This window comes from Saccoglossus kowalevskii, chromosome 8 (genome assembly GCF_978046115.1).
Source record: "Saccoglossus kowalevskii chromosome 8, keSacKowa6.1, whole genome shotgun sequence".
In the NCBI taxonomy this organism is placed as follows: domain Eukaryota; kingdom Metazoa; phylum Hemichordata; class Enteropneusta; family Harrimaniidae; genus Saccoglossus; species Saccoglossus kowalevskii.
This window is the reverse complement of record NC_140648.1, coordinates 24,221,761-24,249,647: the sequence shown is the minus strand read 5'-3', so window position 1 is coordinate 24,249,647 and position 27,887 is coordinate 24,221,761. Positions and strand designations below refer to the sequence as shown.

Genomic DNA, 27,887 nt, shown 5'->3' with positions numbered 1-27,887 from the left:
AGCTGATTGATATGCACATAATATTAGCAACTCTCACAAGACATTCAAACTATGTTGCAGGTTTCAATGTACTTGTAGGATGATAAATGTGGTTTTGCACCAAAAAGTAGCATTCATTATCAAGTTTTTGTACCATATTGCATTCCAATCAAGTCAGTGGTTCTCGAGATATTGGTGGAACAAGATTTGACGTACACATCAATTCAGATAGACGGACGGACAGACATGGTTGCTCGGGGGAAGAAGATAAAGTAAACTGCTTTAATTTCACGAGACAAATCTTTGCGAGTCAAAGGAACCATACAATCTTTCAGCAGCAAACATTTCAGTCATGACATTTCAAAGTGCCATAAATTGTTATTTGATGATTTAAATGAACTTCTCTCAAATCAGACAAGCTTATAATAGTTGCACTATGTTTTGTATTAGTGTACACATGCACACTCCACATATCTCTATAATAAATTAAATGTTTAAAAAAAAATGTTTTATTTATACAATACGGAACTGTACATAGATGTCCCAATTACCTGGTACTAAGTATGTAGGGTAGAATTCTATTACATTTCCATCAACATGACACAGATTTTGCTTTACCTTGTATTGTTAAATGTACACAACAAGAAAATTGAGAATAATCTGTCACACAATACCATGGTAAACCTCCATTCAGTGGTCTTAATTTACCCGCTATTTAGATGATTACATCAAATATCAAGGAATATTTTTCTCATTGACAAACATTGACATCCGACAACATTACATATGAATGTACTGCATCAATAATGGAAAAGAAAATCAACAAACCCAGCCCACCGAAGGTCTACTTCGGCCAAGTAAATAGGAGCCACCCTCCCTGATCGAATTTCTGGAACCGCCCGCCATTAGCACAGTCATTATTTTAATATATCAATTTGTATATTCTTAATATACAGGTGAGTATATCACCTACGCCAAGCATGCTTCAGTGTTTTGTATTCTTTTTCAAATTTCTCAAAATCAGATTCATCAAATATGGTTGTGTCTTCCTCCTCCGTCTCGGCAACAACTCGGTCTTTTGAAAGTCTGCCCCTATGGTGAGTTAAAATCTGAAGAAAAAAAAAAAAAACAGAGTGCGAGATCAGAAACAGTATTTCCCATAGTTAGCCGCCCTCCTCCTCTCTAAAGAGCATTACCCAACATTCAATACTACATGCATCCATTCCTCATCTTACAAGCCACATCCCGCAAATACTAAAACATTAAAGGGCAGTAGTTGTCATGCCACGTATGCGTGAGATGTGGGTCTCATATAAAAATGATGACAATTTTGACTGCTGTGCAGACCAACAAATACAAACTGAGACATTATCAAGCTTTAACTATGTAATTTCTTAATTTCTAGCTAATTAAGTGCATGTTGCGCCAAGGTCAAAACCCTTACTCGTGTTTTCCACCAGAAGAGTGCATTGCATTGTGGGAAAATCAATGTTTATCAACATAAATGTTGCACATGCATGACGCGTTGTCCACCGCCCTAACAATTTTGAACCAGCTGAAACCCCTGTGCTCCAACTTCTGCAAGCCACCAACACATTTGTATATTTCTTACTGTCATGTATGTTTCCTCCTTGCGTAACTTTGTTCTGTTTTCCAACATGTACTGTAAATTTGTCTCTGAATTATCTTCTGTACCCCTACTGAGATATGACTCTGAAAGATAAAGTGAGATATTACAGTCTCTCGCAGTCATTTGATAATTATTTGAAAGAATCATTTTCTTTAAAATTTTCAGCAAATTGCACTTGTTTACGCTTTGTGTGCATGTTCGAAAATAAAATAACGATGTTGCTCACTACTTCTATTATTACACATACATGTCCTGATTAAGTTTGATCCAATATAGTTTCATGAACATGGAAACTTACGTATTTTTACAAACAGGTCAGTACCCCTCTTTTTTGATGCTTCATTATTCGGAGTTTCAAAAAACTGTCTAAATTGAACGAATTATGTTTTATTTTTCCCCCCCATAAAGTCCCATACACTAACTCCACAATTTCAAAAGTTTATTTAAAAAATTATGATATTGTATAGTAATAAGAAAGCTATTTGCAAAATATTGAAAAAAAAAATCCATAAATTTTCATTAAACTGTATTGAGCAATCTTAGTGGTTACAGCAAATCATGATTACTGTCGTGCTGATCAATGGGCATGTGCTTGTTGATTGTGGCCATCTCTCTGTCAAATGGCAATTTTAATGCGTTATCTTCGTGTCAACCAGGCTTGGTCGAACACAAGCACCTGCAGACCTTAACCAAGGTTCCCCCAAAGTCGCATTCGTTAGTGAATGAATCTCGGCCAGTGGAATTGGCCTTCCCATTGAGTCTGTGGCACACTCACCCAGGGTAGGGGTCGACCCTTTTGATGTTCAGCCTAAGGAAGGATTTGAACTTGGGTCTACCGGTCACGAGTCTGATGCGACAACCACTATGCTGCCAGTGACCGGTAACTTAGCTTATATCATCTAATCAAGTGCAATTACATGCTGACATAAAAACAATTGGTGATTTGAGAGAAAAAGAAGAAATAATCAGTCAAAATGATCCATCATACAATTGATAATGCAATTTTTGTAAATGTTTCAACTAAAAACTGTTTTATGTCTTACTCATTGCTACAGTGTTTGCAAACATTTGAATGAGCGATGCCTTCACCTTATAATACATAAAAACTTAGTACAATATTTCTTTAATTGACTGATCAGTTTTGGAAATTTTGTTACAGCAATTCCAGGCACTGATTTGACGCTGAAGTAGTGCTAGATGTTGATAACTTACTACAGTAAGTTACACACTTTGTTTTCAAATTTACAGAAGTTGTAACTAGAAATATAAACATCGACTGCAAATCAGAGGAATGATTGACAGATATTGCCTACAATGTTTTCTATTTTTGCTACAAAGTCAGGTACACCTAGACTTTGAGGTGTGCCTGTCTTTCATTCACTTTTGGTCGGTCATCGTGTAGTTTGTGTCTACAAATCGGCATTTGTCCAAGTTGTTTAAGCACCACGATGGAGAAGCAAGGAGTCAAAAAACCAGTTGAAGTGAGAACAAAAATTGTCGATTTGTATTTTTGTGAACTGTCATTTGCTGAGATTAGAGATCGAAATGGTGTTTCAAATCAGACAGCTTATAATATCGTCAAACGGTTTTACCACCGAGAGTATCCTGCCAGGAAACTGACAACGTTATAGACTATGTCGAATATTATAAAACATTGAGACCGCGCATTTACGAACGGGAAATTCGACAAAAACTTTCTTCCGGTGTACTTCAAATTGGAGACATGCTGTCTGCATTATTTGTAACAACTTATGTAAATGTGAAAACAAAGTGTGTAACCTATTGTAGTAAGTTATCAACATCTAGCACTACTTCAGCGTCAAATCAGTGCCTGGAATTGCTGTAATTCACTCTTTACAATTTTTGACATGCACTTTGCCCTTGATAATATTGTACTCCACACTTGACATTGTAAAAACATAATGGATATGAAAATTTGAACATGGCATTTATATCCGCACAGAAATGCACTACCAGAAAATAGCAGGCACAAAGTCAGTCAAGATAGTTGATCACCTACCAATGGCCGACTTAATCTTCTTGTCTTTAACTGTTGACATGGGTTTTTTGCTTTCAGTTCCAAGCAATTTCATTCGTTGTTTCTTTACTCCTTTTTTGTTAGTACTTGGCAATTCCATTTTCTTTGATCCACTTCTTTTTTTCTTCCTCCTTTCAGATTCATTGCTACATTCTGAAAGATGTAAAATATGTATATTTTTGCAGATGAATACATATTATTTCATATTTTCAGGTGAATTAGTATTTTCAATTATTCACTAGGTTTTAATTTGGTTGTCAAATAAAAGAAAACCACTTGTGTTGCTGCAGTGAATATTCAAATTCACAGTGGACCTCACTACAATAATTTCTGGTAATGAAGACGATTGATGGCAAATGTTCGTAAAAATCTGACAACCACTTTACAACGCACTTCAACAACTTATTCAGGGCGTGTATTCATCAGTGGTGGTGTTACAGCGTTTGTTCTGATTGGTCAATGGCATTTTTCAAATTTATAAGTATTTTATGATTATTACTCGCAAGTATTGGAAAGAGCTTCTTTGAAAGTACTGTTCAATGAAGTGAACAAAGGCATGTACAAAATGTATGTTATAAATTATTTCTAAACCTACATATTTATAAACGCAAATGAAAGTTCCTTATGTTATGACTTGAGTATTTCTTCCGAGTTCGACATTACATGAATATTGAAGATGATTAGACGTCATTAGTAGATGCTACAATTAGTATTAGGATAAATCCACATGGTTACCTGGTTTGATGTCATCTTTAAATAGCTCTAAACCCTTTCGAACTAAAGCAGCTGACATTGTGCAATATAAACGATGACTCCCTCACACGTTGAATCTGTCGCAGTCAGCTGTTCAAACTGGAATGCCTAACTCTCTGATATTAATCGCTAGGGTGTTTTTCTTTGGTCCTGTATATTTCTGTTTGGAAAATATTTGTTTCCAATTAAAAGTAATTGACATACCACAAAACATGTATGTAGGGCTCTATACGATTGTGTTTATAATCAGCAAAATTAAAATTAACTTCCAATACTCGAAGATAAACTAGGTGGTACGGATACCACCGTTTCCACGGGTTTTCACACCTTCATCACTATTGGTCAGAAATCTAACCCGTACATACATTCGACCAATTAAACGCTGTGTTACAAAGTAGACATCATATAGGTGTTCATGTTCTTGCCCCGCCATCGAAGAAGTCGGATTCGACTATAGAGATCTTGCAACTTATCGTTGTTCTGTGTTATCCTGTGTAATACGTAACTATTCTCAGGTAAGAGGTGTGGATCTAATTCTACGTATATAATCGTGGCATAGCTGATACAACGGTTGTATGTGAACTGAAACACGAGTATGGTTGATGGTTTTATGAGTACAGCTGCGATAAAATTGAAAATACGTTCAAAATCGAGCTATAAATTTGATGAGTATCTCATGTTTGAAAAGCTATTTTTTATTAACCCAGAAAAGTACTTGGAAATTAAAGGTGAAAATTCAAAACTCCACCATACTGACTGAACACTTGAACTACCGCACATCGCGATATATCAAACATCGTATGAAATCAAATTGTGTTCAGTGTTCATTTCCTTTCAGATTGAATTGCGTCCAGTAATTAAATCAAATCACAGCAAATTTGCGTTTATTTGATTGCCTAATTTAATATCTCGACGTGTCACTCCATTTTAGTCCGTCACTTTTCTATCTCACTCACGGCAAATTCTCTGAATGCCTCTTTTGATTGCCTTAGCCAGCTCTGACAATTGAATTCACGCCATATCTACATAGTGTCATCCCGGAGTGTCGTGAGGTGTCGATTCTCCCCAAAATTAAATCTCTCCAGGGCCCCCTCAACTATGACTATAATCCCAACCCTCAAGTGCCCCTCCCTCTATTTTATTTGTATATGCCTCTCTTCAAAACGAGTTACCTCGAGTAGCGTAAACAATTATATTGAGGACTTGAGTGTTGGGGTTAGGATTCAGGTTGGGGGTGGGGGAACCTTGAGGAGCCCTTTTCATGGTGACATGGTAAACAACTTGACCAATCGCAAGACTTATGAATACTGCCTATATTCTCTAAGACAAGCCTACGTCACAAACTGGTCAAAATCCCCCAAACATTGCCAGCAACCAATCACAGACTAGCTTAAACAATAGCTTTCCCTGACGATAATACTTAGCAACGTTATTTCCCCCACGCTAACTTGAAAAATCTTTTGTTTTTGTCTCGTTTCCGTTTCCGGTCTGTCTTAGAGAATAGAATTCTACTGTGGTCAAATGACCTTTAACCTCTCTTTTGACACTGTCTCACATTCACAATTTAATGATCTGTGCCAAACTATGAAGGTACTACTTGTACTTGCGTTCTTTTTAATGAACAAATTACTGTAATTCGGAAAGAGTTCCTTGAGGCCCCCTCACCCCTAACCTGAATCCTAACTCTAACACTCTAGGCCCTCCCCCCTAGTGTAATTCAATGCGCCCCTCTGAATACTGTAGGACGAGGAATTTTCACGCAATGAAAATTTCGTGTGAAAGCAAATTTTGTCTAATTAACACATTTTATTATTCGCGTTCTCTTTGCAGACGAATTATTTCAACTTTGACCTTTCTTTTATACGTGTAAACAAATTCTTAGCAAACAGATTCTTAGCAAATAAGAACAAAGAGCATTCAATGTCTTACTAATTCACACACTGAAAGCGAGTGTTACACTTCCACTAGCCAATACACATCAGAGGATTATCGCTATAATTACTGCAGTTCACACTCAGCACGACATCCATTTTGCAAAGAATGCATCGTTATTTAGACACTGTTATCATTCCGTATGTGACATCGACACGCCAGCCGAAGAACAAAAAGCCCTGGCAATATTTGATGTATTCAGAGCACGTCGATGTGAAGATCGCCACTGTTTTTGTTCTGGCCTGTTGTATCAATCAGCTGCAATTCCTTGATCTTGCCGTAAACAAACCTTTCAATTACTCGATGAAATCTAACTGCAGACGGGAGCTGATATTCCCGTTGTCAAAGATAATCTTCCTCTTTCGGAATTAAAACCACTTCATGCTAAATGATTAGTTGAAGCCCTGCAGTCTATTGAAAATAGCCAGGAATTGTGTACACAGGGCTTTCAACTTCCTGGCATTACAGATCGACTGAAGCCACTTCGCGAACATGTGGAATACGTTGACAGTTGGACGAATATTGCTGTTGTTCTAAAGTGTCTCCTTTTAAAACCAGAATTCAGATGAATACATAACATTTTCATTCACTTGTCTTGCGTTACTGGTATAACATTCAGAAGGAAAACATCATGTCTGAACTTGTTTTTTTAAATTTCCGGTGCTGTCACGCTGAGGTGTCAGATTTCAGACAAGTATTTTTCAAGATTTTAACTACTATTTGTGTATAGAAAAAATATTTATTGACTGTAAAAAATTTTTAACAATGAAATAAAAACATTAAATGAATACTTTGTTTTTCACTGCTTGAATGCATGAATGCGGGGGTTGTTTGTTGTGTACATCGAAATGAAAAATGAATAACCCTTAAACAAAATTTTCACGCATTTTAATTTTAGCGCAGAGAACCACCTCTGTGAACCATGTGAAAATTAACTAACCTGTGCAATTAATTTCTACAAGTGACCCGAACAGGGCCACACCTGTAACTTAACATACATTGTGTACATTACGCAAAATTTGAACTTGCACTTCATGGCAGCCACCGCAATTTAATATTGATTGAGAAAATTAAAATTCTTTCATCCATAAATATAGATATTGTATCTAAATCTCCCAAACTGTTCCCTGGAGAATTTATGGTTCGTCCCTTAATACATGTAGCTGTATATGTTTGAACCTAGCAACCCTCATAAAAAGGATGATTAATTAAGCCCAAACAAAAATGTTTTGTTTCTGGTCAGTGAATGCAAAAGGGTCACTCGCATCATTTTTAGTCCTCGCTTGGACGCAGTTTTCACCTTTGTTCGTCTATGCATCTGTGTGTGTGTCCGGACCTGTATCTTAGACATGCCTGGACCAATCACAATCAAACATACTTCATGCATAATACTATACATATGCACATCAATTTGTTTCACAATCCGATTCAAGATGGCTGAATGGTGGCTATTTTTATGCTAAAAAATCATCAAAATCAAGCATTTATGGATGGAGTTTGTTCAAACTTGGTACATACATTCGACATTATTGGACCTTGATGCACATCATTTTATTTTTCAGATCCAATTTAAAATGAATGACTAGTGGCCATTTTGTTTTAATGAATGCAGTTCTAGTGCAGTGCCATATCTCTGCCATGCCTTGACTGATTATGATCAACTTAATATATTTATTATACATCATGACATACATATATTGGTTTGACTATCTGATTCAAAATGGCCAAATGGCAGCCATTTTTGTGCTAAAAAAATCATCAAAAATCAAGCATCATCTTCTGAATCCATACTTCTGACATGTTTATGTTCCCAATTATATTACTATAAACAAAACTATATATCTTAAATTTTATAACTAAAGAGGACTGTGCCTTGCATGGCTTGATTTTCCAGCTTCTGTCAAAATATTGTGAAATATTGATTCAGAAATAAAAACCAAAAAAAGGCACTTCCTGGATTATTTTTTTTTAACAACTAAAAGCATTTTGTTTTTAGTTTTATGCCAAACTTGTACAAAAACATGCTTTTTGACATTACGGTTAGGGGTCACTGCCCTCATTAAAATAAGTGGTCATTGTCCTAGCTGCTGTTATAGGGCTATTCCCTTGGTAATTTAATAGCTTGTTATCGTTGCAGTATCCTACATTTTTTCAAAAAGCTGAGATACATGTATAGAAAAAATACCTGTACATTTCGTGGTATTATTTGCTTAAGAGATTGACTTATGAAAGTTCAAACGCCGTTGTTCATTCTGTGTTTTTATAACCTTGTCACAGATTTTTGTATGTACCGGTCGGTACCTCATAGTTTGAGGGATATCCGATAGTCACTCAATTTGATTATTAAAATGTGTTCATGATCCTGTGATAATATATGTACCTCAGTCAGAGACTTATAAAAGCATCAATGAGTTGAGAAAGACAACTTTTTCAGTAATGATAATGATAGTAATTATAGAAGCGTTTCTTCGTATTTGATCGCAGAGAAATTAAATTTATTATCAAATGGTATGGACAGTGAATACTAACTTGAATAAAATGGCAGACCACGCAACTATTTAATTCAACACTTTTTATGTGAAATGGCTCCAATCAGTATATTAATAATAATAATATTAATAATAATGTTTTGTACTACATTGTAGCGCGTATAAATATACAGCATGACAGAGCAGAAAAAAAAGAAAAACTGAAAATAATCACACACACAACAATGCAATAGCCATCCAGCAATTAAAAACCTCTGTGTACATCTAAGAACACTGGAAGTTATGGCTGGTTTAATCAAAATATAACCATTAAACATACCACTGTCTTCCTGTCGAACAGATTACAAAGTATGCATAACCAGCATATAATCAAAATTATTATCTGTTAAACTGTCCTTTAGCCTTATCAACAGTAGATACTATATCAACAAAATGTTTATACCTGTACCACATACTAGTGATATCAGCGCGTCTGTGACAACTTCCATGGACACAGCCAGTGACGTCACTTTGTACGATGAACTCTATAAAAAATGTATCTATGTGATTGGCGACAATCACGTCTGCTTTCATTTGCAGTCCATTTCTTTTTACAACGTAGACTTAGCCAGAGACTTTCACATTACAAAGTAAACCGGCTCGGTGTTTTTTTTTGTTTTTGTTTTTTTTTAGTTGTCACTCGGCCTGGTTATGTGAATGTACAGTGGCAATGTTAATGTTCATCTGTGTTTTGTTTTGTTTTGTTTTGTTTTGTTTTGTTTTGTTTTGTTTTGTTTTGTTTTGTTTTGTTTTGTTTTGTTTTTGAAAAGAAAATGAAATTATTCACTAAATGCATCTTATCATGCATTGTAAATTTAGACCTATGGTAAATAAAGAATGCAATGTAAGATTCCATAATCAGAGATTATTTTTTAAAATGTAATACTACCGGTATTTCGTGTGTTGCTACCTTGCAACAAATTAAGTAGCTGTGGTTAAGTAATTGATAAATTTTATTTAATAAATAATACAATAACTAGCCAGACTTTATATTACTTAAATAATTATGTTTTCAATCATTCAATATTAAGTATTCTGTGAAAATTAAATTTTGTTTTTCGTCTGCTTCTGCTGTGTTGATTTATTGGACATTTGTTGTCTTCTGTGAAACCATATATTTTCACTTGCGTTTAATTTCACTATAATCGCAAATTTTCCAGAAAAACACTTTTATTGTTATTTTGCATATTCACACAGACTTAATTTAGTGATTTTTACTCGTCAGTGAACATATCAAATTTTAAAAAACAATGAATAATTAATACCTTTACAATATCCTTTAGAGGAGATTGTACTGACTTGTTTACCATGCTCTGACGGTAATGGCTACCTGAATAACACAGCACTTATGATGTCATTATTCAAGGTGAACACTTAAACAGTTATCAGAAAATAACTCGTTATAAAAAACACAATAACCCATTGTTTATACCCAAAATGAATACGATCCGAAAGCAAGCATGAATTCTCTTCTACATGTACATGTAATAAGGCTGCTCCTCGAGGAGTGAGACTTTCAACACGCAATGTAAGGTTTACCGTTTGAAGGTTATGCGTGACGTTATATTATTAGGGTGATCATTGTATTTAACGTATATCTTGTTTACATGTCAGCATTTCATTGGATCTCAACAGCAAAAATAATGATGTAAATGCAGTCAGCTTTCGCCAAGACTCCAATAATGCCTCAGAGTTGAACTCTGATAGGACAGAGCCCTGACATGACCCTGGCTGTCTAAACCAGACCCCCCCCCCTCCCCTTCAGCTCTGCTCCATCAAACTTTGAAACAATAATACATGTGTACAACAGAGATACTTTTCTGTTAATTGGTGGGTAGAGCTATAGTTGACTTAGATAAAATACTGCTATGTAAACCTGGTAACTTTATTTACTTTGTTTTATTTTTGTGTTGAACTGAATCGCTTTCACGGTTTGAGCATACATTGTAATCAATCATTGTCACATGACAGTTAACTCTTGATCCCTACTTCTATTGGTAGTTCATTGTGTGATGTTTGTTTCCACTTCCTGTTTTGACTGCTCTTCTTGTACACAGCAAATGTACACATTTACTGTGAAAGGTGGACTCGCCTGGCGAGGAGGTCATCACAAGATTTGACCTTGTACAATAACCCTTTCAACTATTAGGATGGTGTTGGAAACTGTTCATGTACAAACTTCCAATTATATACTTGACTGCGACTAACTTATAGGTTTGTCAACAAATTATGTCTGTTCTTGACACTAGTGGCAGGGTGGAGGAAATTCAATGTTATTATTCTTAGAAAATGGTCATCGTTTAAAATAAGTCACCCATAAAATAGTACATTATTATACATCTGTAATGAGGTTCTAGAAAACGATGCTGATTACGATAAAAACGTTAATTATTCACTGGTTTTTAATTTCGCTATTTTCGTTGATATGTAAAATTCGCTAAATTAAATACACATTGTTTCCATGCCAAATATGTGAACTTAAAATCCTATGAATCTGCTCAAAACATCAAAATTGTGAAAATGAATGGTACAGTACAATTATAGTATAATGCGATGGGAAATGTCAATGTAACATGAGCTTTTTCCACTCTGTGTGGAATCTCAGTGATGTTATAGATTTTACTGAATTGTGGACAGTATTGCAGACCCCCCCCCCCCCCCTGCAGTTTTCATTTAGTTCTTAGCTTTGGTCCTTGTCATCCTCTTCTGAAGATATACCTGCCCACCCCTACTTAGTAAGTGGTATAGTCTCATAAATGCTTCATATCTCTTAATTTATCGTCCTTGGATAGTTGCCATTAGCATCAGAATAATTATGGCTTATTTTGAATGTTTTGCGCGAAAGCAATGTTCTTTCCTTCCAAATGAATAACAAAAAAATTTTGCTTTTCCCAGAACCCCCTGCCTTGCCTAGATTTTGCATGCCAGCCCTGTATCTTTTTACGGCTAACAACAAAGTTGCCACTTTCCCTGTGTAGCTGCATGATGGATGTATTCCGTGACATTTTACATGCATTCATTGTTATGTAATTATGTAAATTACAAAATGCTTCCAACTGCCTTTTAAGCGCCAAAATCAACTTTAGACAACCATCGACAAAAATAGTTTCATCTATAGTCTGTTTGTAGATGTTGATAGAATTTCAATTTTTTTGATCCAAAACAATAATCAATCTCACATTTTACCTGTTTGATCCAAAATTAAGTTTAAATCAGTGAAAATGTGAACAAATTTACTTTGAATTTAAGCGAGCAAAAATTTAGTGCTCCAATGGTTAACTTCATGAAAAGCAATAAATATCACATTATTCTAATGTCATTTTAATATCTTTAATGCTAATATGTTAAATTGTTTGAACATTTTATTTTTTATTGGATTAGATTTGGTAGCTTCATGATGCGTTTTCTTCTCTGGTCAATTACCTCAGCAACTAGCATTATAAGTCTGATTTGCATTAGTTTAAATAATCATAGACCTTAAAAGACTTTTAAATAATCTATAATTTGATGGTTGGCTGCTTGTTGCCAATAATAGTTGGATACTTGTGGCCAATAATGGTTGGATGCTTGCAGCGTTAGCAAGCTTGAACACTTTCATTGTGAAGGTCATGTTTGAAAGTCAAATATGAAACTTGGAGTATGGAAGTTCCATAGTGATTGTCTGTTGATATAATAAATGCACACATACTGTTTCTCTCGTATCATTACTTTGCTCAAATTAGCGTAAAATAATTTATTTAAATGTATATTATTATACAATGCACGACTAAACGATGTGGACATAATGAATACGAATGTATTCTAAGACAATTACAAGTGGTGGACATCTTTTTTGATAATTATGACTGATGACAATTTATGACTTCAGTATTTGATGAAAAATTACTGGCAAGAGTTTTTAGAGAACATTTCCTGTGTCACAATTGATTTGGTCACATTTGGGATAGGGTAATTATGAAATAAATTATTGTGATGTTCCACTGTCAACTCTATGCTCATTCACCCGAGACCTATACCGTTATGTCACCGAGACAGACTACTCTCCTCGTAACCTTTGACCGATCGACGTCCAAGTGTGACTGTGTCATACATGGCAAAAGGCGATTTTGTAAGAATAAACTTGAAGCCATGTGACAGGTTTCCATGACAACAGCATAAAGATGGCAAAAAGCTCTGAAGTGCCTTGGGGGTAGTATTAATTTGATGTTGTACAGCTCCCCCCTCCTGTGAAGTGTTTTTGTCCATAATTGTGATAGATATCAATCCATATATTGAATGCAGTGAAGAAGGGATACCTGGATCTAGTCTCGGCTGACATCTTGTGCCGCTTGCTTGCTCGTCTGTGTCCTTTACTGTGTATCTAGTGAGTGTTTATTCCTTCAAAAATGACGTCCGAATGCCCTCGTATACAGGTAAAAATACAATCGTTGTTAGTGCTGCACATGAAGGTACAATTATTAGAATTCTAGAACTGAAAAATCAAACATGCTCGGACAAGTATGATGTACTGCAGGATAAACCCAGTCAGACGCTAAAATCAATTATATGTAAGACGTGTATTTCACATAAGTAATCTTTATTTATATCGTATGACACTCTCCGAGTAAGGTTATCTCCTGATACCACCTTTTTCGTGAAGCTGTTTGATACTAGTGTTTTTTTGTTTTTTGACGGCTAGTGAATAACACAGCCCATGACACCACAATTAATGTGTTCAACGCTTATATACCATGAATATCAATTGTGTTATGACCAATAGCAGTGTGCAATGAACACTTTTATCAAGTATCGGGAATCCAATTATATTCAACTACAACAACTTTTGCTATTTCAGACTCGCTCACACGCTTTTAATTAACAAAAATGTACGTTTGTCTGTCGATTTCTTGTGATCAGTGGGATCTCTCGTATTCTGTTACCTTAATTACATACCCTTGTGTGTTATGTGCTGTTATTTCTAAACTGTACAGATATTAACATCTAACGTCTAACCCCACTCTAGGTGTGGCTAATTCTTGAGATAGATTTAGCTAACTCTTCAGTTAGAATCCTCAAACTTGATTTGGATAACTACAGTAGGTAGCAATATTCAGAAATAAGTTTATCACATCTGTTCTTTGAATGAGTAGTCAGTTGAGTAATAAAACTTACTCTTATTCGCTCGGAATTTCCACTCCTGCATAATACATATCGGTGGTCATTGATTTATGGTCGTTTCTGAAACAGTCGTTAATATAAAGTGTAGATAAATAATATTAATATGATACATATTGATTAGATGATTTATCCACTCACATATGAAGTGAGTGAGTTATTACACAATTGTATGATATCGTAATTCTGTCGTATCAGGCTGTAATGTTCAAAAAGGCTGAAAAATACACACATGTTATGTAGTAGTGGGGAAATGTCTGTCATCGTAAATTTTTCTTGTTCACAGTACCAGACACTGTTGTACCTTACACGTCAGCTGAATGCAGTTACTCTTAAAATATACAGGGTAAGCCATGTGTAATGACTACTACCGGTACATCTTGTGTAGTCATTAATGTATCACCCACATTAGTTTCTAGGTAACTGATAGCCCTGATATATATGGAACACTTTTGATTGATTGCAACTTAAATGTTTGTTTGTGGAATTCACTTAAATAGCTTTTATCTATGGTTGTTACGCTGGACCTGTGATCGATAGGTTCAAAGTTAAAATCCAACCCGTGTGTTTGAACTCACAACGATGCTGGCTGTGAATTATTCTCTTTTGCTGATGCACTTTTGTGGGATTCTTGGTTACGACTCGCATACACTTATGTTAGACTTGGCCTAGATTGTGTTATTTACGATGTCATTACATCACTGTAATGAGGTCTCAAATACGAAATATGTTTTATTATGCTCTGTATGCATGGTTGAGCAATATTAATAATTATAAAGAAAGTCAGTAGAGACATTTTTTTTTCTACCAGTGTCTGACACTGTCACCTAACACGAAAAAATTTTTTTTTTTTTAGAATAAAAAAATTACAGGAAAAAAACAGAAGGTGATTATAAAATAGACTTTCCCATCCATATGTAAGCTATGATCAAGCAAAGAATAACTTCATGATCACAGCCAACGAGCATATTGAGGAATTATTTTAGTCTTACATTTACAGCATAACTCATTATGTGTTCATTTCAAGTTGCTTGGTTACTGATGAGTATGTAATGACTCTATAATGTAACATCAGAACCTCCCGTTGTCATGTCTCCGGTTTACTCTTACAGATAGAAAACGAAGTAGGCACCGTTACTATGGCAACTACTCCTGACAAATCACCTGGTCCACGCTCGCCCATTTCTGGTCGTGAGTTTCTTTTGCCAAGCCCTATAGTAACCAGAAGAACAAGAACGTTTTCAACGTAAGTATGTTTGTCTTGTGACAAAACGTATCACCTCGTTTCACACGGCTGGATGCCTGTTCGGTGCCGGATTTTTCGTATTTTACACTCTACATCTGCCATTGAAATTTAGCGTTTGGTGAAAAGCAGCATTTGCAACAAATATTACAACTCTTCTTTTGTTTACATTGGGTGTGATGGACATTCGTCACTGAATGCAAACATTTTTGCTGACTTGTTGATCAGTTATCTCCCACTAAATTATTACTACTGTAAAGGGGGTAATTATTCACTGGGTTTTAATTTAGCTTATTTCGCTGACTGGAAAATGCGCTAAATTAAAACCCAGTGAATATGTAAAATTTAGCAAGAACACATTATCTAAATGACGAAACCGTGAATTTAAAACCCACTGAATATGCCTGAAATGGTAAATCAGTTAAATTTAAACCCAGTGAAAATTAGTCATTTTACAGTATATACAAGCAATAAAACGATTATATACCTATATTTATACAGTTACAATATTGTAGTAATAACCTCATATTATCCCAAGGCTTGAACTTCAGTACTCTGAAGACGATTAATAATTTGTAAAAAATGCCTCAGACTGTTGAAATGGTGAATAATACATTTGTCTATTTTGAAGGACATTAAGGTGCGGCATCTTGGCAATCACCTGCATGGCCTTCATGAATGCACGACCCCCATTATTGCATGCCTCTTTATGTTGAGATATGTAATGGACTTATTGAATGATACTGTTTATTGCTGTGGTGGTTTGGTGTACTTACCGATTAAATTATGAAAGTCTGTTTCCACTCGTATTACTCATCAATAAAGCACTGCATTAAGGTGGCAGTGAGAAAACCCATTTATTAACGCTTTCAGTCACAAGAATGACTTGTGAATTGTACAAGTTGCCCATAGCACTGAAAACTGAAAGACTGCCTCTTGTTTCTTCCTTATCGATCAAATAACTTCAGACATGTTTCAGACAATCTGTTGGACTGTTTTGACAGGATGTAATTAGAAATCTAAAGTATAGATAAAAATAAATCAAGGCACACATTTCTTGTACATCATTACAAAATCCTGCTCACCAAAAAACGAAAAAACAACACTCCAGAATGAATGTGAAGCCGGAAACCTTGCGAAGTGTTAAAACCATCTACAGATTTCTCTGACCTACAAAATATATTTGTTTTCTCTGTTGCTACTTGAAGTGCCTTGTCATAAGGATAGCTTCTGAAATGAATACTATGTTGTTAATAATTGCTATCAAAATTAACGATGTGGACATGTATATTATTAAAACTTAATGCGCCAAAGTCATTGTAATGTCAGTATGAACATAATAACAACTACTGTAAAATACTTTATTTTCGCTTGGAATTAATTTTCGCTATATTAGCTGAATGGTAGATTCAATGAAAATCAAATCAATCGCGATAACTCTTTTCCTATATTTTACATACAACTCATCAAAAATCAGTGAAAATAAATTCCATACAAATTACTCAAAAAGTCTTTTCAGCGAAAATTAATTCCAGCTAAAATAAAGTATTTTACAGTAATTACACTTACATTTTAAGGTAGCAGGATAGTTTTTTTGCATGAAAAATGTAAACACCTATAATCGGAATAAATTTTACAAGAAACCATACAATCTATATATGTTTAGAAAGCTCTTGACTTGTATTTTCCTACTATTAATATTTTGTGAACATTGTGTTTGTTTTAGCGTCACGTGATTCTGAAAATCAGCGGGGCTGATAATTTAACTAACATGAATAACATTTTAATTGTCATCTCTACAGTCATTCATGGGATCAAAAACTTTACACTGTTTTGAAGCAAAGGTCATGAAGTTTAAATCCGTATTTCTATTTTTTGCATTAAGTTTTTGTTTTTTTTTCCGAAAATCACAAATTTCAAGCACGTTTTTTGGTGTTAAAGTTAGAGTATACCGGTGGTTTGCGCGAGGTTTGTGAAAAAACGCGATAGAATTTTGCAAATATGTAAATACGGATATGAAGCCAACATATCCAAGAGTAAGAAAAGTTAAACGGCGACATCGTAGCGCTATTCACTGAAACGCCATTTAAAATTAGGTCAACGGTAATTGCCAAAAACCGAACACCGAGAAATCGGCACTTTTATGATTTCAAACTTCAATCAACGTTAGCAGCAAAATTTACATGGGCTAATTGTTAATGAAATGCTTTGAAAGTTGTTTTCGGGAAAAATCATGAACCGACATTTATATCTGTGAAAAACTTTGTTTTTTGGCCGTTTTCATTCATGCTATGGAGTTTTGTGACGGTCTGTGCTGATAACGAACGGTGACGTCATTCATTAAAGCTTGGATTATGCAAAGTGGGCGGTTCTGTTTGTGAGTAACAAACAATACAGACACTACACTTGGCAGTTGAAGTGTTTGCAAATACAGTGTATTTATTTTTGGACGGTTGTGTTTGTAAACTTATTAGTTCAAGCATGCCACGAGTTTCGAAGTCTCCTGGAGGCAGCTCGTACATACTGGCGAAAGGGTGGACCCGTTACTGGTTGAGGTAACCCCTAATAAATAGCTTGACAGTTTCAGCAGAGCGCGCCGTCCCTTTCCAATCGCTTGCATTCCAATGGCAGCTTTTCTATTTATTTCGAAAACTGCTCCCTTCTTTCGGGATGACGGGAAGCTAGGCTGGCTCAGTTTCGATCGAATACAATCTGCTTGCGTGCAAAGAAATTCAAACTGACTGCCTAGACCGTGACGCCTGTGCTCCACTATTGAGATATTGCCTACTTTGCAAAATTGACAAATCTCTTTTTCTAGGGCGCCATTCAACAGTGACATGTCCACGAGACGAATCTCGCCGTCTTCAAACGATCGGCCGAGACATTCACTCTCACTTTCTTCTACGTCGGAAGGTAACAATATTTTCCTGTGAGATACAGACATCTCTCGAACGTTTTGAACAGGAGTATCACCCACTATATCGAAGTCTGATTCATCAGACTCTCAGTGTCACGGTAAAACTTTCTTCGCCCACTTCATGGCTGACACTGGTTTCGACGGGGAAATCCGTTCTGTACGAACCCAGCATCGTCTCTTTCAACATCTTTTTTGACAGGAGTGATCATTCTTTTGACGTTTTTCTTCTTTCTTCCTCGTTTTCTTTTTCTTGGAAATTTTCGCGTGCTTACTATCTCGTTCATAATTAGTGAATGACAACTAAACTAAAGAATTACTGATAACCCTCTCCTTCTTTGCATATTTTGCACATTAATGAAGGAAGCTGCCCTGTTTTTTAATTGGTGTGAATAGAATAATTGTAAAATGTGACCCAGTGGTGTATGCCAGCATGTAGCATTTCCTGTGCTATTAAAATCCCGCAAAACAGAGTTTTACCGTCGCAGTAACCTCGGGTCTTATACTTGTAGATGAATCTCTTCAAAATTTAATTGTAACCGGACTCACTGTTATCATCTATAAAAACTACCTAGATTTTAGATGATACTTTTATTTTTTACCGAAGTCATACGAAAAAGTCAACCCTTGCCTTGCGTGAAACACTGGTCCACTATCCGATGTCAAGACGTCGGCCCGGGGAGGCATGCTTGTTGTTGTTCAAAAGCGATTGTTTCATCTTTGCTGTACTTCCTGTCTAGAAAGGCAGCAGTGCACACATCTTATCAGCTGTGTGTAAACTACAAACAGATATCTTATCAGTTGTTTGTAAATAGCAAATAAAGAAAGTGGCTCAACTTAAAACTATTTACCCTCAGTTCAGTTATGTTTGTAAACCATGCATATTAATGAGATGCACTAGTTTGGTGTACACTGGATAAACAAAAACTTGGCCATTTGTTTGCACACAAGAAAAAAATCAGTTTACTTGTACAAGATATTTTTTTTTCAATAAAATAAATACACCAATGTATGTAGCATGCCTTAGGGAGCTATTCATGTGATTTTCAAAAACAAAAATATGAAAAGTGCCCAAACAACTATTCTGCTACCTTAAATACACATTTTACAGTATATCAGTGGCACTTTAAAAGTCGTTAAGTGACTGTAAGTTTGTAGATGTTTGAAGGAAATTACTAGACTTGCATCGAAAGACTCAAACACTAATATTTTATTTTATTTACTATATTTGTAGCTCTAAGTCAGCATCACAGAACCCTGTCAAGAAAGGAACTGTCAAATATTTTTGCCGCCACAAAGGTCATGGGTTTATCACACAAGCTGAAGAAAACGCTGAGGAATTATTTGTTCATATATCTGAGTAAGTTTCTTTTGCTACTTCCGGATGTAAATAAATTGACAGCTCAAATGAAATTTCACAAGTTGTTATTCCAGTTTTCATAGCATTTTATTTACCGGATTCTGCCGTAAATTCGCCCAGGGTTGTTAAACGGCAGTTTGGGTTTAAAAAAAAAGAAACCGCCCAGGGCGATTTTTCGGCAGTTTTTTAAGGCGCTATTTTAATCTTTTCTGATGTGGACCTCTCTCAGATTTGTTCATTTTGTAATGATATCTTCAATTCTCTAATTTTGGTGAATATTTTTGTCATTTTTGGTAAAAAGTGATATTTTCGACTTCTTGTTAAAAACCGCAAGTCCAATTGCTTTGATACTACATATATAGGTACTACATGTGGACCTCTCTCAGATTTGTTCATTTCGTGATGATATCTTCAATTCTCTAATTTTGATGAATATTTTTTTCATTTTTGGTAAAAAGTGATATTTTCGACTTCTTGTTAAAAACCGCAAGTTCGATTGCTTTGATATTACATATATAGGTACTACATGTGGACCTCTCTCAGATTTGTTCATTTTGTGATGATATCTTCAATTCTCTAATTTTGGTGAATATTTTTGTAATTTTTGGTAAAAAGTGATATTTTCGACTTCTTGTTAAAAACCAATAGTTCAATTGCTTTTATATTACATATATAGATACTACATGTAGACCTTTCTCAGATTTGTTCATTTTGTGATGATATCTTCAGTTCTCTAATTTTGGTGAATATTTTTGTCATTTTTGGTAAAAAGTGATATTTTCGACTTCTTGTTGAAAACTGTAAGTCCGAATGCTTTGATATTACATATATAGGTACTACATGTAGACCTCTCTCAGATTTGTTCATTTTGTGATGATATCTTCAATTCTCTAATTAATTTATTTTGGTGAATATTTTTGTAATTTTTGGTAAAAAGTGATATTTTCGACTTCTTGTTAAAAACTCCGATTGCTTTGATACTATTCATATTGTTCATTTTCTAATGATGTCTTCAGTTTTTTAATTGAAATGTGCATTGCTAACAGCAGAGCTATCTCAGCCGATAGGCTGCTTGTTTATTTAAAAACAAATTATGCCGCTTTCCCATCAAAATCCAAGCCAAAAGATCGTACAACAACATCGACAAATCTCTTCCAAGCTGGGTTCAAAAACATTAACATGTTTAAATGTTTATGGTAATTTGAACACGTTGGCATCATCCATCGTTTTCATTGGTTAATTATCGATTTAACCTGTCAGGTCAGGTCAAAACATGGCGGATATTCATTTCTACAGCATCGAGCATTGAAAATTCGATCGGAATCATTCGCTTACGATGAAATAAGTTGAAATTTATTTGCATTTCATAACAATTCAACGAATTTATTTTTTGCACGTTATTATAATCATTACTTAAACAATAATGAACCACCCGACAACCCACGAGGCGTGAGCCGAGTACATATATGGAGCACAAAGTTTGCTTGAGTCAATTATGGGTTGTCGGGGAGTTCATTATTATTATTATTTTGTAGCGTTGTCAATACCAGGGGATTTGCTGCCTCTAAAAAGCGAAAAAAATTGGAGAAAAATCTACAGTGGACGGAATAGTTTCACAGTTTCTGGCCCGTGAATCTGAATAATTTAAAATGTTTTTCTGGAAATTGTTTCCACAATCTCATATGGCAAACTAAGAAAGAAACTAGTTTTAATCCATCAGATATTATTGTATTGAACTCATTTACATTGCGGGTGAATGAGTGACTGATGTGTGGTGTGGAGTAGCGTTACAGTGATCGCCCGAGTGAACGGCACACCTGACTGGTATGCCGTATCGGTGTCCACCACGGCCTTGCACTACACTACGCTAGATCGCCGCCGTGGTCCAGCTGGATCGACTGTGCATAGGGGTGCGTACCCGGGATACATGTACGTAGTTGCATCGTTACCCCATCCCACTAATGTTTTCAAACAATCAAGGTAGATATTATTGGCAACTGTCCTGTCTGTGTAATAGTTATTTTAAATTCCATTGGAGGGCGGGGATTTGACGAATACTAAGAAGCCAAACGAAACTTACAGGCGTAGCGGGCAAACGAACATGACCGAAAAGCTAGTGGGTGTTAGCCATCCTAGAAGGAGAACCAACAGTGATTTTAATCTCACTGTATAAATAAACAGATACACACCTGTGAACACTGATACTTTCATTTATTTATGCAAACTGTGCCCAGACTGTTACATTTACCGGGAGTCAACGCCGAGGAAATACAAGTCACGTCGGTTATCGTCGATCTCGTTTCACAAAACTGTACTACTCACTACAAATACTGAACAAATTCATCTCTCTGTACTCGTAGACATACATTGTACCCCATTTCGTTTATCGCATTTGCTTGGATCAATTATCCTCAGTTAACCACACTTCATTAACACGATAGGGCGAACTAATCAGGAGGCCACCGGGACAGCGGCATCAGTCACGGAATCTAGAAGTGCGCGTACTAGATGGAACGCTTCGATCAAACGCGCGTTAGCGTACTGAGCAGACGACGATGCCCTCAAAATATTGTCTGATTTTGATATTGAAATCTGCTGTTATTGGTTATGGACCGTTTTATTTGATGCCGATTTTGGTATTAAATACTTGTTATCTAACAATTTCTCTTCTTTTTTAATAATTTCTTGTTTATTCGTTTTCGAAAACAACATTGTATTCATATCCATGGGACAGGGCCTTGATGCTCAATTATGTAATACATTATCGCGAATAATCTGCTGCAATGACGTCATCCACTGGTATTGATAATGCTATAATATAATATGTAATAATCAACAATTGTAAAACGCAGCATGACCGGATTGCGCTACCACGATCATTCGCTACTAAGAAATGCAGTTGTGTTCATTGTTATTTGAAACTTCTTTTAGAATATACTTTCATTACTAATAAAATGAAACAAAATAATTGTATTTGGTGCACGATGTTCGTTAATGTGATTTTATTGGAGAAAGATGCGCTGTCTACTTATCAATCCAGCTAGAAAAAAATGTATACAATTTTAGTTTCTTTTGTTTTGGGTGGTCCAACTGCCGGTGTTGAAAGTCGGGGTAGGTGGATTTTTCAATGAAAATATAACCCCCCTAAAAATATTTGATGATAATTTTTTGAACCCCAAATAAGGGCCCACCAGCCGTGAAACCGCCCAGGGCGATTTTTCGGATGGGCGAATTTACGGCAGAATCTGGTACAATCTTTTTTTTTTTCTGTTTATGAATTTTGAGTTTACTCAGGTTTTCTATTTCCAGTGTTGGATTCACACAGGTTTTCTATTTCCAGTGTTGGGTTCACACAGGTTTTCTATTTCCAGTGTTAGATTCACACAGGTTTTCTATTTCCAGTGTTGGGTTCACACAGGTTTTCTATTTCCAGTGTTGGATTTACACAGGTTTTCTATTTCCAGTGTTGGGTTCACACAGGTTTTCTATTTCCAGTGTTGGGTTCACACAGGTTTTCTATTTCCAGTGTTGGATTCACACAGGTTTTCTATTTCCAGTGTTGGGTTCACACAGGTTTTCTATTTCCAGTGTTGGGTTCACACAGGTTTTCTATTTCCAGTGTTGGGTTCACACAGGTTTTCTATTTCCAGTGTTGGGTTCACACAGGTTTTCTATTTCCAGTGTTGGGTTCACACAGGTTTTCTATTTCCAGTGTTGGGTTCACACAGGTTTTCTATTTCCAGTGTTGGATTCACACAGGTTTTCTATTTCCAGTGTTGGATTCACACAGGTTTTCTATTTCCAGTGTTGGATTCACACAGGTTTTCTATTTCCAGTGTTGGGTTCACACAGGTTTTCTATTTCCAGTGTTGGGTTCACACAGGTTTCTATTTCCAGTGTTGGGTTCACACAGGTTTCTGTTTCCAGTGTTGGGTTCACACAGGTTTTCTATTTCCAGTGTTGGATTCACACAGGTTTTCTATTTCCAGTGTTGGGTTCACACAGGTTTTCTATTTCCAGTGTTGGATTCACACAGGTTTTCTATTTCCAGTGTTGGGTTCACACAGGTTTTCTATTTCCAGTGTTGGGTTCACACAGGTTTTCTATTTCCAGTGTTGGGTTCACACAGGTTTTCTATTTCCAGTGTTGGGTTCACACAGGTTTTCTATTTCCAGTGTTGGATTCACACAGGTTTTCTATTTCCAGTGTTGGATTCACACAGGTTTTCTATTTCCAGTGTTGGATTCACACAGGTTTTCTATTTCCAGTGTTGGGTTCACACAGGTTTTCTATTTCCAGTGTTAGATTCACACAGGTTTTCTATTTCCAGTGTTGGGTTCACACAGGTTTTCTATTTCCAGTGTTGGATTTACACAGGTTTTCTATTTCCAGTGTTGGGTTCACACAGGTTTTCTATTTCCAGTGTTGGGTTCACACAGGTTTTCTATTTCCAGTGTTGGATTCACACAGGTTTTCTATTTCCAGTGTTGGGTTCACACAGGTTTTCTATTTCCAGTGTTGGATTCACACAGGTTTTCTATTTCCAGTGTTGGGTTCACACAGGTTTTCTATTTCCAGTGTTGGGTTCACACAGGTTTTCTATTTCCAGTGTTGGGTTCACACAGGTTTTCTATTTCCAGTGTTGGGTTCACACAGGTTTTCTATTTCCAGTGTTGGATTCACACAGGTTTTCTATTTCCAGTGTTGGGTTCACACAGGTTTCTATTTCCAGTGTTGGGTTCACACAGGTTTTCTATTTCCAGTGTTGGGTTCACACAGGTTTTCTATTTCCAGTGTTGGATTCACACAGGTTTTCTATTTCCAGTGTTGGGTTCACACAGGTTTCTATTTCCAGTGTTGGGTTCACACAGGTTTTCTTATTTCCAGTGTTGGGTTCACACAGGTTTCTATTTCCAGTGTTGGGTTCACACAGGTTTTCTATTTCCAGTGTTGGGTTCACACAGGTTTTCTATTTCCAGTGTTGGGTTCACACAGGTTTCTATTTCCAGTGTTGGATTCACACAGGTTTCTATTTCCAGTGTTGGGTTCACACAGGTTTCTATTTAGTGTTGGGTTCACACAGGTTTCTTGTTTATAGTGTTAGATTTTAACTTCACACAGGTCTCTATTTCCAGTGTTGGGTTCACACAGGTTTCTATTTCCAGTGTTGGATTCACACAGGTTTTCTATTTCCAGTGTTGGGTTCACACAGGTTTCTATTTCCAGTGTTGGATTCACACAGGTTTCTATTTCCAGTGTTGGGTTCACACAGGTTTCTTGTTTATAGTGTTAGATTTTAACTTCACACAGGTTTCTTTTTCCAGTGTTGGGTTCACACAGGTTTTCTATTTCCAGTGTTGGATTCACACAGGTTTTCTATTTAGTGTTGGGTTCACACAGGTTTCTTGTTTATAGTGTTAGATTTTAACTTCACACAGGTTTCTTTTTCCAGTGTTGGGTTCACATAGGTTTTCTATTTCCAGTGTTGGGTTCACATAGGTTTTCTATTTCCAGTGTTGGGTTCACACAGGTTTACGTTACATTATTGGGTTCACACAGTTTTCCTGTTCACAATGTTGGTTTCACACTGATTTCAGGTAAATTTCCTCACACGTTCAGTTTAAACCTGACCTTACACGATTGATAACTCAATTTTTCCATCTTTGACAGCATTGAAGGTGAATATATCCCAGTGGTAGGAGATCAGGTGACGTACAAGGAGTGCCTCATACCTCCCAAGAAGACGAAGACACAAGCCGTAGAGGTTATTATCACTCATCTCGCGCCAGATGTAAAACACCACCGCTGGGAGGACCCTGATGACGATTAGACATTAAATCATGCCAAAAACAAAACAAGATTATTCAATAAATAAGATTTCCATGTACAACTCATCAAATTGATTACTTTTCAAGATTTATTTTTTAATAATAATTGAAACTATTTTGTTTCAACTTTAAAAGTCGGTTGTAGTACAGGTTTCATGTGTTGTGATAGCTGAGTAACATGGTTTTAGGAGGATTGTACCCTCGAGCACTGTATTATGGAGTTAAACAAGTTTGTGTCTCGATAATGCTTGTTCATATGGCTGTTTGATGCTCGTACCGCCAGGGGCCGATTCATCGATGCATCTTAGCCAGATAACCTCGTAGTATGCGGGAATGTTCATGTAACATTGCAACATTCTCTGTCAAAGTAATAAGACAAGTATTTGTGTAGTTACAATAAGACCAGTCTGTAAAATGCCCGCAATTGATGTTTATTTTTTTAAGACATCCATATTAATTGTAATTTTAATTGTGTGAACGCAGCATTCAGCATTATTAGTGCAATTAACTCGTGTTCTTACTAATTGTTGCTAGGCAACGTTATCTTCAGAAATGATGCAGATATTAAGATTAGCAATCATAATTTATCAGAAATGAAAGTGCCACAGTCTCTGCACAGCTTTGAGCCCGTTATGTTATGTCTCGGATTTGTGCATTTCAATGATATGTGTACATGTACATCTATTTATACTAATGGTTTTCCCGTCAATTGCGAGGCAAATTTTATCTTCATAATCATATGCTGGAATACCAATCTGTTTGAAAATGTTTCTTTGATGTTGATGTACAGCAATAAATTATCTTATTGAGCAAAAATGAAATTTTTTGTTTATCCTAAGTATAGACCATTTATCTTGTCTTAGGCCAAAAGAAAATGTTGTTGACTCTGTCTTCTGTTTAGTTGTTAAATATAATTTGAGCAGATGCCCATTCAAACTAACATCTAATCATAGTCTGTTTTTCACGTCAATGTATAATATGAGACTCTTCACGAGAAAGAAGTTTCGAACACTTAAAGCCGGAGGGTCAACTGCACACACGCGGGAATCGAATCCCAAGTGACGATAAAAACAGACGCTAAAAATGCAAAGCTTATGGGTAAGCATTTGTTTGTAAACAATGACAAGCCATCTGACGCATGCGCAGGTGTCGACTCCCACGCTTTAAGTATCAGAACGTTTTGTATGCTTTCTATCTAGATAAACAAAAACTTTGGACTAAATGTTCCTATTTTGTTTTTAAATGACTCCTTATTGTACCCATGCATTTGTTGTGGGGTAATTATTTATATTTTATGAATATGTTCTTTAGACTCTTATTTGAATAACCACTATCCAGTACTGATGTACAGCGCCCCCTAGTGGCTTAGAATGTATTGGTGATGCCCCCCGCCCCCCTCCAATAAGGTTAATCCAGAGTTGTTATTTCAGCAAGTTCGCACATGATACTTGTATTGAGGGAAGTTGCGCTCACATGTGGTAATAGAAATAGTTTTTGTATTTTCAACTGTAGTGTTAATTTTACTAGTTAAATTAAAAATGCGTTTAGGGAATTTAGACAAGCTTATTGCATTGTTGTCCAAATATAAATATCACCGCTGTCAAGAATTCTTAATCTGTATTGGTCTTACAGAAATAATATTAATAAATATGAGCAGTGAACATTATGAGTCATTGTAATCGTACACCAAATCCAAAAATTTTGGATACGACTTTCAACAAAAGTTGAAAAGTGTACATGCACTTTGGCATTACTAACGCTACTATGTAGCTCAGAAATCTATAACAAAAATCTATTGCTTTTGGGGTTTACACTATGATGTATGTTTCTTGAATAATATTTCTTGTAATTCATTTTCATGGATTACCTTCACGTTCACTGTAAAATGCTTTTTTTTTGTTTGAATTAATTTTTGCTGATTTTGTTATGAGTCGGGTAACAAATGTAGGAAAAAAGGTATATTCGCTGGATTTTCTTTTCACTGAATAAGTACTACAGTCTACTTTTCAGCAAAAATAAATTCCAAGCAAAAATTAAGCATTTTACAGTACATGATTTTAAATTTTTCACAGGTTTATTCTATTCCTCCAGAAAATTTCAATTGAAATTTAAAATATTCTACGATACCATACTTTACTCTGTTGTTATCCAGGGGTGAATCAAGATTGACATTGAGTACTGGCCAAAACTGAAATATTTGTCATGTCATTCTATTTCTGGAGAATTCTCACCTTTTTTGGGGTAATTTTTGGCAAAATTCTTACCATTTTGGTACTTTCTGCCGATTCTGTTGCACAGGTGTAAGTGGCCATATGCCTGGATCCGTGCCTGCTATTGTTTGCCAGATGTAGCAAGAAAGAACATTTGGTTCATGTTGCTTTCTGTTATTATTTTTGTAATCCGAGAAATGTGTATTATCCCTATTCTTGATAACATGTTTCCCAAATACAATATTTGAAACGTTGGCCATGTCAACACATGTAATTGTTTCTCCTTAATAAATTTCTGCTTGTAATTATCTTGATAAA

The 27,887-nt window shown here is 35.8% G+C and overlaps 2 protein-coding genes across 4 annotated transcripts; one reads left to right on the top strand and one right to left on the bottom strand.

Annotated features, from left to right (window-relative positions):
• Positions 1 to 229: 229 nt before the first annotated feature.
• Positions 230 to 6,878, bottom strand: LOC100368589 (active regulator of SIRT1-like). Its single transcript, XM_002737449.4, has 5 exons — positions 6,330 to 6,878; positions 4,383 to 4,560; positions 3,630 to 3,800; positions 1,592 to 1,692; positions 230 to 1,088 (listed from the first exon to the last, which is right to left on the bottom strand). Exons 2-5 carry the CDS (start codon positions 4,438 to 4,440, stop codon positions 945 to 947), a joined length of 474 nt encoding a protein of 157 aa, XP_002737495.1. The 5' UTR covers positions 4,441 to 4,560; positions 6,330 to 6,878; the 3' UTR covers positions 230 to 944.
• LOC100368743 (calcium-regulated heat stable protein 1-like) lies at positions 4,766 to 27,887 on the top strand. 3 transcript variants are annotated; one of them, XM_002737450.4, is made up of 4 exons: positions 4,766 to 4,915; positions 15,127 to 15,260; positions 19,406 to 19,531; positions 25,202 to 27,887. In XM_002737450.4, exons 2-4 carry the CDS (start codon positions 15,154 to 15,156, stop codon positions 25,359 to 25,361), a joined length of 393 nt encoding a protein of 130 aa, XP_002737496.1. In that variant the 5' UTR covers positions 4,766 to 4,915; positions 15,127 to 15,153; the 3' UTR covers positions 25,362 to 27,887. The 3 variants fall into 3 exon arrangements, with proteins under 3 accessions (XP_002737496.1, XP_085358519.1, XP_077867662.1); XM_085502393.1 differs by lacking the exon at positions 4,766 to 4,915 and adding an exon at positions 11,055 to 11,074; XM_078011536.2 differs by lacking the exon at positions 4,766 to 4,915 and adding an exon at positions 13,146 to 13,272.

What these genes read in the sequence shown, in the direction of transcription:
- LOC100368589 (XM_002737449.4), bottom strand. Translation starts at nt 4,440, where the DNA reads ATGTCAGCTGCTTTAGTTCGAAAGGGTTTAGAGCTATTTAAAGATGAC. An exon ending in TAAAGATGACATCAAACCAG is followed by an intron (nt 3,801 to 4,382) that starts GTAACCATGTGG and finishes TACATCTTTCAG; the next exon opens with AATGTAGCAATGAATCTGAA. An exon ending in GAAGATTAAGTCGGCCATTG is followed by an intron (nt 1,693 to 3,629) that starts GTAGGTGATCAA and finishes TTTATCTTTCAG; the next exon opens with AGTCATATCTCAGTAGGGGT.
- LOC100368743 (XM_078011536.2), top strand. Translation starts at nt 13,246, where the DNA reads ATGACGTCCGAATGCCCTCGTATACAG. An exon ending in CCGAATGCCCTCGTATACAG is followed by an intron (nt 13,273 to 15,126) that starts GTAAAAATACAA and finishes TTACTCTTACAG; the next exon opens with ATAGAAAACGAAGTAGGCAC. An exon ending in TTATTTGTTCATATATCTGA is followed by an intron (nt 19,532 to 25,201) that starts GTAAGTTTCTTT and finishes CATCTTTGACAG; the next exon opens with CATTGAAGGTGAATATATCC.